The sequence below is a fragment of the Xiphophorus hellerii genome, chromosome 23, assembly GCF_003331165.1.
Source record: "Xiphophorus hellerii strain 12219 chromosome 23, Xiphophorus_hellerii-4.1, whole genome shotgun sequence".
Taxonomy (NCBI): Eukaryota; Metazoa; Chordata; class Actinopteri; order Cyprinodontiformes; family Poeciliidae; genus Xiphophorus; species Xiphophorus hellerii.
Genome location: NC_045694.1, coordinates 24,540,900 through 24,555,459, shown reverse-complemented (window position 1 = coordinate 24,555,459; position 14,560 = coordinate 24,540,900). Strand labels below are relative to the sequence as shown.

The 14,560-nt window shown below is 39.0% G+C and overlaps 2 protein-coding genes across 3 annotated transcripts in view; one reads left to right on the top strand and one right to left on the bottom strand.

Moving 5' to 3' along the window:
- Nucleotides 1-3,474: 3,474 nt before the first annotated feature.
- zc4h2 (zinc finger, C4H2 domain containing) lies at nt 3,475-14,548 on the bottom strand. Its single transcript, XM_032554707.1, has 5 exons — nt 14,368-14,548; nt 13,553-13,724; nt 13,155-13,327; nt 9,193-9,355; nt 3,475-4,160 (listed from the first exon to the last, which is right to left on the bottom strand). Exons 1-5 carry the CDS (start codon nt 14,418-14,420, stop codon nt 4,047-4,049), a joined length of 675 nt encoding a protein of 224 aa, XP_032410598.1. The 5' UTR covers nt 14,421-14,548; the 3' UTR covers nt 3,475-4,046.
- The window catches only part of msnb (moesin b), a 26,347-nt gene continuing 25,519 nt past the window's right edge, over nt 13,733-14,560 (top strand). For both annotated transcript variants that reach the window (XM_032554701.1, XM_032554700.1), the window contains exon 1: nt 13,733-14,235. The gene's annotated coding sequence lies outside the window, so the exon portion shown is untranslated. The remainder of the gene's footprint in view (nt 14,236-14,560) is intronic.

The following is a 14,560-nucleotide window of genomic DNA, read 5'->3' as shown; positions in this document are numbered from 1 at the left end:
CAAAGAAGCTCCGCTTACTTGCCGGGGCACACAGAAGACGCAGATGAAATGGGTGCGGACACGCGAGGGTCCTCTGATACAAGCTCACTGAAACCTTTCCAAGAACAAGAGACTCGATATGAGATGAAAAACCATTAACCGCATTTTGACCACACAGGTTAATTTCCTTGCATTGCGTCTTTAAATAGTGTCGGTTCTTTGTAGAATTGCCAAATCTTTTAGTGAAATACAAAAATCTATATTTGGATTTCTATCCCTTTCTTTGCATTTAATAAATAAACAAATAAATAAAGCTGGACCGGAAGCAGGAGCAGCTGAATGCCGTCCAGGAATCCTTCTCTTGCTCTGACGTGTCACAACACATTTGTATTCATACCCTTTGAACTTTTTCACAATTTGTCGTGTTACAGAAACAAGATTCAAACTTCTGTGTCATAAATTTAGAGCTTATTTTATTTAGAAGTGGAAGGAAAAGCAGATGTGGGCTGCATTTTTATTTTATTTTTAAGTGAAACCTTAAACCTGTGGCATGCATTTGTATTCATTGAATCCAATGTACTGTCCTAGTTTTGGGCCATGCATAGTTAGCTAGTTGGACTCACTGGAGTTTCTTTTTTAGAGTGCCAGATTGAAACTGGTTGATTATTCCACATTTTTCAGACTTCTATTATTGAGAATGGTGGGTCATTTTGCTTAGAGGGAAGTAAATACATGTGGAGAGTGAAACTCGCAGCATTTTAAGTCCAAGCCTTTGAAATGAACCTCTGTGTTCTTTATTACCTGGCACTTCTACTTGCTGCTAGTGTACTAGCATACTTTACTGCATAATGTCTAAGGATGAAATTCTTTCTACTGGACTTTTTCTCTTTTTTTCCCCCCCAATTTCCAGAATGTTTTGGCTTGCATAGCAATGAGGGGTGTTGAGAGCACTTCTTGTAGAAGAAATCTGTATTTTCCCTAGAGGTATGTTTACTTTCCATTTTCACGCCAAGTTAGTGAAATATATCTGTCATTCCAAATAAAACCTTAAGGTGTTCTGTTGCCGCCACTCCGACTAATGGCGCTTAGCAGTCAGGACATATTCTGTAACGTGCACTACGATTCATAAATTGCACAAAAACAAACAAGTTCCAGGCAAAGCCACGAATCATTTTCAGACTATTTGTGTCTGGGGATTAAGATCAAAACCCCAATGGCCATAGTTCACTAACCCTCTTATGACCAGAACTATATATGGGTCACCTGGATTTATTTTTGGTTTTATGGGTGTAGACTTAACAGTTTCGGTCCTCCTTCCAAGAGCACTTCAAATGTCAGCGTCTGGTCGTTTATTCGGGAGTGTTGCGTGTTTATGGCAGTGCAATGTCAGCATAAAAAGAGCTATACAAAGCCGTTTGGAAAGTAAAACTGGTGCGCTCTTTCCGGTTCCCTCATGAGCCGCCAGGTGGCGGTAGAGGCGCACCTGTAGCAGGAAGTGTAACTGTAGCAAATAGAGGAAAGCTGTTTTCCAAGTGAACGAAGTTACCGCCAAAAGAAGCCAAATGAGTTCTTTAATGGCTGCCTCTGTTGATCCCTTAGTGTTTTTTTTTTTGTTTTTTTTACTCTATTCTAATAAAGAGCTTAAAAAGCATAAAAATGCCTAATTCACAGGAAATATTTTAACTCTGAGATGAGTATGTATTTTTGACTGGGCAGCTGTGCAGAATGAATGGCACTTTCTGGAAAAACAATACAAAAGAGAAGCACTAAAAAACAGAAGTTTAATTTGTATTTTTATTCAGTTTTGATCATTTATATACTTAGGAATATCCCTGTTCTCTCCAGCATACAATTGTCCAAAAGGTGTGGCAGAAATCCATTCATCCCAGGCATATATTGGAACCCTGGGATGAAGACGAGGCATTTTAAAAGCTACTGCTGCAGTTTGACTTTATGTGTCTGGAACAAAAGCAATTCTCTTTGCTCTTTTGAATAGATGAGGAGGCGTCTCAGATGAATAATTTCAAGTTATGGTATCAACACTGAAAGGCTTGCTGCATTCTCCAACCTGCCTCTAGCTGACCGGACAGACTGAAGGAGAAACCCATCCCTTCTTTAATCTGCGTCAAGGTCCGGATGTCCCGCCTGTCCCTGTTCGGTCCAAGGGGAATGGACATGTGAGAGGCCATCTTTCTGTGGTTCAGCTCTGTAGCTTTTATGAGGATAGAAGGCCTTATTTCTGCTGTTTATGTCTTTGTGCTGACAGGCTGGGGAGGCGGGCGGAGCTCCCCCGTCCCAGTGTCTGCAGGGTCTGTGAGCACAAACAGCCCTAACTGGCCTTGGCAACTTTTATCTGGAGGAAAAAGACACAACTGCACTTCCAGACACTGAAGGACAGACTAAACACAAACTTGAGCGAGTGACTTAAGGACAGATTAGCTTGGCGGACAGGTTACACTTTCTTAATTGTTGCCGTTTAAATGTCTCCTCTCTGCTACATTGGACTCTTTATGTGGGAGTTGGTGCAGAGTTCCGGCCCTCGCTGGATTTGGGAGGAACTTCTTAGGTGAAAATATGCGGTCACAGCAACCTAGGGTTGCCTTAGCAACCACTAAAGAACGTGGAGTTGCCCTGGCAACAGATGAAATGAGGGGTTACCCTGACAAAAACGCAACAGGAACTCATTTAACAAATCCTCGCTGTCCTTTTTCAGACAGATAGCTGCAGACATGACAGCATATTAACAGAGTGAAAGGCACAATGATGCGCTGGAGTCAAACATATTCCTCCTTCTTTATCTTCAAACAAAGGCTAAGTCCATCCATTTGCTAGCAATGTTTATAGGGCTCCATAAAAGTAATGATACCCTCTAAACTTTTTTGTTTTTCTGAATATTACGACAAAAAGCATAATTGTGAGGAGGCTGTGTTTTTTGGGGTTTTTTTTAACAGTTCCTTCAAATGAAAAACTGAAAAGTGTGGCATGTGTTTCCCTCCAGTTTTATTGTGACGCCACAAGACAATGTATCGTCAAAAGTCGCCTCATTATGACAAATTCCACCTGCGTGAAGCTTAATCTCAAAGCTGTTGTTTTGTGAAAGCATCAGGAGTTTCTTAGAGCACAAGTAAAGTCGTCCTAAATGCATCAATGCCGTGGTAAATTGCGAGTTGATGCTCTTCTTCAGCAAGGTGGCTAGAGTTGATGAGAAGGATGTGTGGATTAATTGCAAAAAGGCAATCTTAGATGAAATCTATTAAAGGCAGAAAAACACCTGAAAATGGGGCTCAAAAATCATTCAGCCAGAGCTTTAATGTAAAGGTTGACGTCAAAGCATCTACATGTTTTAAAATGGTCCAATCAGACATAAAAATGTGTGGCATGTCACACTTTACAATGTCTCATTTTGGGTAATGTTTGGAAACTATAACACCAAACCACAAGATGTTTAGCTCTAGTAATTGTTCTATGCACACAAGAAAGAGACGTGGCACAAACTTAGTACAAAACATCAATTTATTTCCTTTTCGCAGTATTAAAGTTAAACATACTAGCTGTTTTTTTTTATCTTTTTCCCTCTTTCGTTTTGACTGTAAACATAAAACAATAGTGTAACTGCGTTTAACTTAGAGAAACCATGTAATTTTACATCGTCACAAAAACTACACAATAGTCATGGCATGCACTGCAGAAGAATGAATTACACAAGATAATTAAAAGCAAACAGGAGCAACAATGGCAACAGTATTTGAATGAGTTCACTTTGCATTATTGCAACATACTATTCAGGGAGCTGGTACACTACGGTGGAAGTCACACATTTACATAGAGTAAACACATCCAAAGCGATGAAAACACAGACGACTTGTATGACATCACTGAATCCACAATTAAGCGCTGACAATACTGAGACAATTTACTGAAACAGAGAGTGTTGAAATCGTCCTCAAGCTCAGACCTTTTTTTTTTTCCCTTCCTCCAGTCATGTGGGGGAATAAATCTGGCTGATCCAAGATCAGTGGATCGGAGCAGTTTAAACCCTACCGAGAAGTTGATGTTGTGACAAGGATCTACTCATCTGGTTTCCTCTTCGGCTTCTTTGGGTTGCGGGAGCGGCTCTTGGCCTTGCACAGCGGACATATGGGAGCGTTGCGGTGAATCTGCTGATGGCAGGACAGGCATGCCTGCAGAGAAGAGGTCCAGTCAAAAACTTTATTCTACACTTATTGAGTGCTGCTTTTGTTCCGACATGGAGAATCAAGGAAATAATTCAGTCATGTAAAATTTCCCTAAACCGATTTACGTAATAAATCCAGTAAGGTTAGTATGACTTTGGTCAGACTGATTCGATTGCTGCGGTGCCAGGCAGTAGTCACACTCCTTATACTTATTAAATTTTATGTTATGACCATAAATATCAATGTGCTTGGCAGTGATTTAATTTGATAGACCCACACAAAGTAGTGCATAACTGTGGGAAGAGAACGATATAAGGCTTTCAGCATCGTCACTGATAAAAATCTGAAAAGTGTGGCATCCATTTTCATTCAGCTACTTCTACAAAGAGAGTTTCTAAATCAAACCTATCGTAACAAATTCCCATCAGTCCCCTAATTAGTCAACAGACTGTACAATGGCTAGAACAGCCCAACAAAATCCTGATGTATCTAATTAAGAGGCTTGTGGAAAGTTGAATTTCAGATCCTTTTCTCCGTCCAATCTGATTGAGGTTTTTTTTTTTTTAAAAGAGGAATAGCAGAAAACCCCCTAAAAGCAAGCAACTTTAATTGCTGCAAAAACTGATTCTGCAAAGTATTGACTCAGTGTGGAGGATAAGAAATGGATTTGGTTGTAACAAGACAAAATGTGGGGGGAACAAAAAAATTTAAGGGATGTGAAGCACTGTCCCACTGAAACCAAACTTGCATTTCTTCCTATATAAAAAGGTGCTACGTGGATAAGTTATGGATTTACTCATTAACAGGATGTGAGAACATCTGTTAAGATGAGCAACATAAACTTATGACTACACTGACCTAAACAAAGCCCTGTTCGTTTAAAGTAAGGGCAGCACTTAGGTTGTTTACTAGTTTTTGTTCATAGATCACAACCAGGAGATAGAGCTCCAAGATCAAAAGGTAACTGAAAAGTGCTGTGACACCCTGCTGCTAACAATATTAGTATCGATGTGTTCCATCTGTGTTCGCATTTCAGCTGCACTTCCCAAATTTTCTGTCACCGAGGCGCATTGGGAAATTGTCTTTGCAATGTCCCAAATCTGAACAACTCTCTAGGTCTTTCACAGTTACAACATATGGTCAAAAAAAACCCCACACACAATTAAAGCAAAGCACAAGCACCAACTGCCCAGTGTTTAGTTACAGGCTTGAAAGGAATTAGTTTGATATAAAAACGATAGAAAACAAAGGTCTTCTGTAAATGAGTAACCAAATGCAACCCACTTTAAACATATTTTACCAACAAACATGCCAAACTAAATTGGAACAGATTATTAAAAAAAACCAAAAACTGTGCTTGAGTGGATCCAAATTGATGTAAGGTTGCAGGAGATTGGTACATCACCAGCTCTGAGTAGAATTATCAAGACCTACCCATCATTATCTTCCACCAAGATCCACTTTTAAATCATTAAACCTGGGAAGTAGATGTCGTATGAATACTTTGTTGATTTTTGGGTGCTCTCAAATAAGCCTTAAAAAGCCAATTTGTTGCTGCACTTCTATTCTTAGAAGTTAGAAAGCTCTAACTGGTGGCTACCACAGCTATGGACAGACAGTAGTGCATTGATGAACAATAAGTATATTGCATGGCTTCTTGGTTGCATAGGTTTAACAAAAGCACCATAAAGGTTTGCAAATTAATACACTGAAAGCCCCTTTTATGCTAATCTTAGCTTGCTAGCTAAGCATTTTAGCTAGCTGCTAGCAGAATGTACATGTTAAGAGTTTAGATTGGGGCCAAAAATATCCAGCCCGATCTGGCCAGAGCCCGTAGACATCGTGTCCAAGCCCGATCTGACCCAACTAATTAACTTTAATTATAGGCCGGCGTCCGAAGTAAACCTGACATATTATTTTAATTACGATTTTAGAGCATTCATTTTTAGAACATAATTTGAGTAAGTAGTTCAGCTTCTCCCGTTTTTTGATTTTATGTAATGTCTTCAAGCAGCATCTCGTTGCGTGTGACTGCAGTGTGAGTCAAGTGTAAATAATCTGGTGTGTGTGATAGATAGGAGCGGAGCAGGGCGGGTCTGCGTGCGCATTTATTGTGCAATGCACTGTGCTTGTTAAAGTCTAACGAACTTTTGCACCTTTTTTTGCTTTCCTCAATAGGGTAAGCTGCCAACTTCTCTATTTAGACTATAAGTAGTAAGGCTAAGGCTGCACCAATTACAGTTTTATGGCCGATTGCCGATCTTTAAAAAGTCTGACCTGCCGATTCCGACTTTGGCCGATACCGATTTTGTTTTGTCTTAAATATTGCGAAATATAGCAAGAAAGTCGCCGAGTTGGCAACAGCAGGGTGACTATTATTACTGAAAATGTGCAAACATGCCCTGGTGGGGCAGAGAACAAAAGAGGACAGTGGCTGATTTTTATACCTTTTTGGAGGTAGACAAGATCGATGGATAAGATTGGTTTCACATGTACAGTAAGTATCAGCGGATGACCAATCTCTGAAGATTAAATTGACTCCAATAAATTGTTGTACCCTTAAGTAGTAGATTAACAAACTTAATATTGTGCATTCTCGTTTGGGTTTCTCTGTACTACAAGTATTGTAGGCCAACTAACCGCGACACAAGGCCAATCCTGACCCGATCATCAAGCAAATAATTTTGGCTCGACCCGGTACGAATTTTGAGTCGAGTTCAGGTCATAAATCTAAACTCTAATGTTGGCTGACATACTGGCTAATATGCTTAAATTAGCATATTAGCAAATTTAAGTATTTAACCAATACCAGCATAAGCTACTATTAGCAATAAAGCTAGCTAATCCTGGCTAATCTTCTAGTGATAGCCATGTTAATTTTTGCAGATTAGCCAAGCTAATGATAATATTTTGTAGCAGACAGTGACACCTATTGTTAGGTAACATGTTATAAGTCATTTGCTTACTACCAACATCATACCAAACAGTGGCATACTGCCCAACTTTAATATAACCTTTGCGATTGATTGCTAGCATGCTGATATTTGCATTTAGTTCACGTTAAGCAATTTTGCCAATAGCACATTCCGGCTATTGGCATAGCAAATAGCTTTTACTGTTAGCTCACATGCTATTAGCACCTTGGTAACCAATAGTGATATATTAGCTAATCCGAGCATAATCGGTTATATTTGCTATCAATCCCAGTATGCCAATATTACATATCGTCTTTGGTGATGTGCTCCAAGGCTGAGGTTAGACGGCCTCCTTGCCATCACCCTGATCTTTAACTTCAACAAGTCATCCTGCTGATCAAAGCGTTGTGCTCATTCCAGCCACTTAAACCAGATACTAATAAAAGAGGTGTGAAGGCAGGGTCAATAGAGTGTAGTAGTTCTTTTATCCGTGGTGTTTTTTGTCACAGGAACACAGACACATAAGGCAGGAGACATTTCATGAAAATCTCTGGAAAATATCAACAGCACACAAAGAAAATTAAATCTCTCCTGGATGGTCTATTTATACTTGAATGCAAATATTTCTATTATCATATCTAATTTGAGGCAGCTGATTGGGATTCATAAACATTATTTAATGCACATTCTGGTGACAAACCCCTGGACTTACTCCACTGTGAAAAGCAAACTGTACAAATCTGTTATCAAACATTTCTTATATATGCATAGTAGTTTATAATACATTTGCTGGCCATTTGCTATCATGTTTTTTGACAACATATATGTTTATCACAAATGTATTGATGGTCATTGAGTTCAGCTCTGAGTAAAAGTTGTGCAGAGATTTTTCTTTTAACCAGAAAGTATTTAGTGGATTAATAATCCCTGCATTCTTTGAGGTGCTGTCATTCTGGATTATTATGGTTAAATGAAGGAATTACAGTTCAGTTATTTAGGCAATAATGCATAAAAATGTCCTTAATTAAGATTTTCTTGTCAGCTTATATCAAACCATTCTTATTAATAATCTGCTGACATTATTTTGAATCTAGATGACGTTTTGGTGACAATCTCTTTTGTATTTTAAAGCTTTCTAGCAAGAGGTGAAACAGATTTTCTCCATGTTCCTGTGTGTAAAAACCCTTGGCTACAGTCAGCAGAGGGGTGTGTGTTTGTGTGTGTGTTTGTGTGTGTAGGGGTGTGTGTGGGTGTGGGTGTAGGGGTGTGTGTTTGTGTGTGTGCTTCATACGCAGTTGAGTTCAGCTCCATCTAAGCTGAACTCAACTGCGTATGTTTGGGGGGAAGAAAGTGTTTGCTTTACATCCAAATAAAGTTTTGTATTATTATTCTTTTTACGGCCAAATGTTCTTAAGTATGGAAGCACTTGATAATAACCGTTATATAAGGTTTGGGCCCTCTTATAAGATTTTGTTGCAAACTGCAGAAACACAGGCAGCTTATATAATGGATGCATGTTTTTTGATAAAATATACATTTATTATATAAATGTATAGATGGTCATTGATCAACCCAGTGTCTGCTTGTGTTAATGTGAGAGTTTATGGACCAGGACAAATCGCTTTATTCCACTTTGATCACATTTATCCATGTACATAATGGTAATATGGAAATAAATGCAACTTAAACCAGGTAAAACCAATAAATAATGCTCACAGTTAATAACATTGTACTCACTTTACATAACATTTTGAATAAAGGGCTTAATAGATTCATTTTCCTCTGTTCCACTTATGACTGAACCACTTAAAACTGGTAATTTCCAGTCAAATATTTGACTCTTATTCATGGGAAACAAGTCTTCAATTGTACTAGTTTCCCTCATACTGAAGACTTATTTCATGCAAAAAATATGAAAAAAAAGTCTAAAAAAAAAAAAAAAAAAAAAAATAGATTGAAAATCTGCTGATAATGGATAGTGTTAAAATAGCATTCACTTTATAAATTATTTATTTAAAATTCTTATAAAGATATTATTAATATCTAAAAAAAAAAACCTAATAAAAAAAGGGTGTCTATCCACGCACTTTGATCTCTGCTGCATCTGTTTTAAATGAGAATACCTTCATGGGTGGCGGCTGCTGCCTGAAGGTGGCCGTCTGCCGGGCGTCTTGCTTCCTGGACACCTGAAGCTGCTGCGCCGCTGCTGCAGCTGCAGCAAGAGATTCTGGGATGGCGGGCTCATGTGGCTCCTTCTGCCACTCTGCCTTCTGCTTCTCAAAATAACTGTTCAAAGCATAATGGAAAAAAAAAGAGAAGGAAATAAAGCTGGTAAGCAAATCTTATTTAGATCTTAGAATTCCCACAGCTGACACTACCCCAGTCCAAAATGAGCATCTTACGCAGAAGAAAATTACAGTTGTGTCACCGTTTTTTTGGGGGTTTTTTTAATGCAAAAGTCGGACCAAACGCCTGAAGTATTTAAAAAAAGACTGTTAGCACGCTTAACACGTGTACGCGTGCGTGCGTGAGGGGGTGCACGTGGGTGTGTGCAGGGGAGGGCTGGGAAAGAAATGTGGCCTTGGACTTTATGCATGACTGGCCCTTTTTCAAAGACAAAAAAAAGTGATATCCCCTTTCATTACCCTCTCTGGTTTCTCTCAAAATAGGTCCGGGCTAGAGCAGATCTTTGTGCATTCACAGAACAAATTTAATGTGTTACATTTCCTGTGAACACGAGTGACCCCTGTGCCAAGCATGTTGGCCTTTTTACTATCACTGCATAACCCACATGTGTTTCTGATATTTAGCTTCTAACTTCTATTCAGGTTAATATTTCACAGGAGATTTTCTCCCCCACCCCATTTTCTGAGGCATAGAATGTTCATTTTTCTCCCGACATGTCACTCTCTGATATTCTCCTAAAACGTACCCAGCAAGCTGTTTGGGGGTGTGATTTCATTTTCTTCAAATCTGCTCTCTCTCTTTCTTGTCATACAGTTTCGCAGGGAACTTTTATTATTTACTACAATTACTCCATAAATCTGTCACTCTGCTTCTGCGATGAGTTGCATATACTAAGAAAAACCGCAGGGGAACATAAGCCTCAGCTTTCGAAGTCTCTTTTATGGCCGGCTGATAGTCGAGTGGGAATGTCACCGGAACGGGAAGGAGAGACAACAACCACCTGGCCAGCAATGAACTCATCACTCGAGCCTGTGCACAATACACGGCCAAATCGCAAAGTGAACCGACCAACAATGTTGTCAGCCCACGGAGCAGCAGTAGGTCAGGGCTCTTACTGCACACTTTTTTTGTGAGTGTTTTAGTCTACAAGAAATCTCAAGAGCCTTATTACTTATAAGGAAGCTCACATGTTATTTTCCAGCTGTTAATAGTAGCACTCTTTAGGTTAGTAAAATGGAAAAGAAAAATCTCTTATGAAAAGTTTTTCTTTCTTAAACTGACTTCAAGACAAGAACGTGGCCTTCAGTGTAAATAAACACGGCAATTATAAATAAACTTTCATGAGGAATATCTTTCAGTTACACTTCAGCACTCCTCCCGTAGAGCAAAAACACGGATGACAAAACTAAAAACAACACCCCACGCTCCGGACTCGGGATACCTGAAAGTCTGTCCGTCCAAAAAAAACTCTGGATGAGTTTAACTTCTATGTTCTAGCGCCATTAACTATGATTTGCAGCGGCAAATTGTACAATCATCTGCTGTTGATGGATGTCAGCCTGCGGTTTGTGCTGCTGGAAGCCTACTTGTCAGACCACCCTGATGTACCTCCAATTTTGTGGATGACACGGATTTTTATGAAGCCTGAAATGGCCTCATTCGTCACCATCATTTTGGCAGTTTCTACAGCTGGGAAAAGACTGGACAAAATTAGGATAAAAAAGAAAGTTTTTCGATGGATGTTAATGTCTGAACTGTCCAGTTGATCAAGAAAATACCAATGAGAAACTGAAAGGGTTTTAAAACACTATCAAAAGGATGGAGTTTTTAAAGGACCAGTTCACCTAAATCACACACAAAAAAAGGCATTTCACGATAATTTATTAGCATTTTTACTTCAGATTGTGTACAGCATAGTAAATAAACGCTAACTTAGCCATTTTATCGTCAGTATTGTCATACTTAGTTGAAATTAAAATCAAACTGGAACTTCTTGGACCAGTGTTTGCAAAAAGATCACATCCCACTCAACTGCAACTCGATAAAGCGTGTCAAATTTGTGTTCTCAAAATAATATGCACAGAATTTGTCCTTCAAGCTAAAGCCCACAAAAGAGTGTCACAAATTTTCATACACATCCAAACTGTAATTATACACTAATGAACCAACAAGGAATACGTCTGTTATATGGCCAACATATAGCCATATCCACTCTATAATCCTTCATGCGTCAGATTTAACTCAGTGTCGGCCCATACCAAGTTTGTCTCGAAAACTATTTTGCGCTGGTAACTGTAGCTGTGACTTGTCATAAAGTAAGATTACATGGTCTTGCCTGAGAAACACCAGAACGTCAATAGCTTCAAAGCGTAAAGCTATGAGGTCAGCTGGAATGCACATTAAAATGCCATCCATTGCTGTAAATATTCAATGCGCCATGATGCTAAAATAAACCCTGTAAAGGATTACTTTTAACCTACTGTATTTCATCTGTAAGGCTTCTGCTTTATCACTGCAAGCAGTAAACAAGTTATGATACTAAAGGCAAATAAAACGAATTAAAGCGTACTACGCAAATATCAAGACATTTTGTATACAAGATCTTTTACATAATATTCAAATAACAAAAAAAGTATCTTACCTCCAGGACTTGTTACAAATTAATTGTAGAATAATAATAATAAAAAAATTACAGCATCCCGTAAAGGGTTTTTCACATTGTGTCAAATCACAGCCACAAATTTCAGTGCAGTTTTTTTTTTTGTCCCTGAAAGGTTTTTACCTTACTAGATTGTAAACACAGCTGTTCTGTTGGGATGATATGATGAAGAACTTACATGAAGTGAACAATCAGCTCAAGGAAAAAGTTGTGGGCAAATTCAAAGAAGGATTAAATCACAAAACTGCATCAAAATCTTTGACAGTCTCACAGGCCACTGCACCATCCACCATTTCAAAATGGAAAGAACGTGGCACAGCTGACAGGCCAGATGAAGAATTTATTCAAAAGCTGCAGACATACATTGACAGGAAAACCGTTGATTCTCGACAAATCTGGCATTTATGGAAGGGGAGCTTTAAAAGAAAACATTGTTGAAAGAAAGCAATGAAAAAGCTGGTCATGAAGCATTTAGCAGCTGATAAGAGCTAATTACAGGGCATCTTACTGTAATCATACAATCAGAGACACCAGGGAATGATTTAGATTCCCTTGCAGCGCAAGTATGTCATTAGGATACTTTTGCTGAATAATTTGATGCCCAGATTGATTCAGAGTAAATCACTTTTTCCTGATACCCGCCGCGGCACAGTCACAACAAAATACACATCAAGTGTGGCCATCATGGGCAATGACTGCTTCTCCCACTGGCCAAATAAACTGTCAGTATGCAGAATATTTGCATGCATGCCTATCAAATATTGGATCCAAGCAGTTCTATGCAATTGCAAAATTGCAAATTATGAAATTATTATGGTGGTTTTGATTGGATATATTGTGCAGCTTTAGTTTATTAATGAGTTAATTCTGTTCCAAAGTCCAGATCCACATCATACTGCAACAAAAATCTTAATCTCTGTAGTGCAAAGCCTAAGGGACTGGCAGCAGTTTTTGTAAAAGAAGGCTGTTTTACAAAGCTAATTACAAATGTACATCACATTTTAAATATTTTATGTGTACTATGGATACTTCTACATCTTCTCTACTTACTATTATACTCCAATATGTGTTTGTCAATCACAAAAAATAAAACAGAATTAGGTTTGTGGTTGCAACATCACAAAATGCATATTTAAGAAAACTCAAGATGACACATGTTTTTAGTGAATGCAGTAGGGACCGCATTAAGTAGAACATCTGCTGTGTTGTATTTACCTGTCAGTGTGTGCATATACTTACTCCAGAGAGAGCTTTTCCTCCTCTTCGTTCAAGTTGGGCAGTCTGTGCAGACCTAAAGTCATTCTGAGTGCATCAACATGCTCCTTCAGAGGCTTGTACTCGTCATGGAGGCGGCGAGTTGTCTCCAGCAATTTATTCAGGTCGTTCTCTGACTGCTTTATGGTGCTCTCCATCTAACATGACAGATTAATACAGACGTTTTAGCCAAAAAAGACGGTAAGACTTCAGAGCCTGAAACAATGGATTCCACTTAGAGCCAGATGCCAGTCCTTTGATTGACAATGAAGAATTTTTCAAATAACACCCTTTCAGTGGCTGGAACTCCGCTGGAAGTTTTATTTAACAATAACCAAATGGGTTTATGGCATCAAGAGCATTTAGGAATTTGACCAACTCACCACATTAATATCTGCATGGATGAGGCGCAGCTCCTCAACATGGGCCATTTTCTCTTGCAGAAGGAGATCCATTTCTTGTTTGTATTCTTTTAAATGCTTCTCCTCCGACTCCAGAGCCTCAAACTCCATCTTTAGGCGAGACTTAATCTTCTGCATCTGGATCGTCTTGTTTCTGCAAGCCCGTGGCACACATTTTTATTGGTTTTTTTCCTCCCCTCCAACTATCAGGATTCTGAATAGGTTTACTCTATCACGAACGAGTCAGATAATTTATACCCCAAACAATAACATCTTTTACAGAAAGAAAGAAAAAAAGTGACCCATCAATTCCGTAAATTGTAATTACAGTGTTCAAAACTGCACAAACCTGTTTCTAAAGAAAAGGCTGCTAATTAAAAAGAAAAAAAAATCCCACCATCCCGTCCACTTCTGCTAACCAGCCAAACGACAGATAGCTAAGCTAAGGACCTAGCTAGCACAGTTCAGCAGAGCACATCTGGCATTTGTTGTGATACATCTGGGATTTTGATGCATTAGCCCTAATAGGCGCTTTCAGCACCCGAATTCCGTCTGTATTTGTTACACAATTAGCCCGCCTGTCCACGTTGTCAGAGACAGAATAATGGAAGATGTAGAGCAGCACAACGCCTTTAATTCAAAGCAGAACGGCTAATATTAGCGAGGTAAGAAACAAAAGCGAAGCCAAGGGGAGGGGGAGTTATTCCCAGACGGCTAAAGCTAGCTAACTTAACGCTTCGAAACACTAGCCAAACATCTGGAAAACATTCATTGAAGAGGCAGAATTTGCGCTTTACCGTATTTCCAAGATATTCTCCAGCTTGCACATTATTTCTTGTTCGTCCGCCATGGTTTTTAATGCCCCTTAGTTATTATTCAGCTGGTCACCCGCTCCGTTACCCCAGCAAGGCCACACAGTTGTCTCCTGGTGATAAAAAAAAAAAAACGAAAAAAAAAAAAAAAACCCACAATAGCCATCGTGAGCGCGCA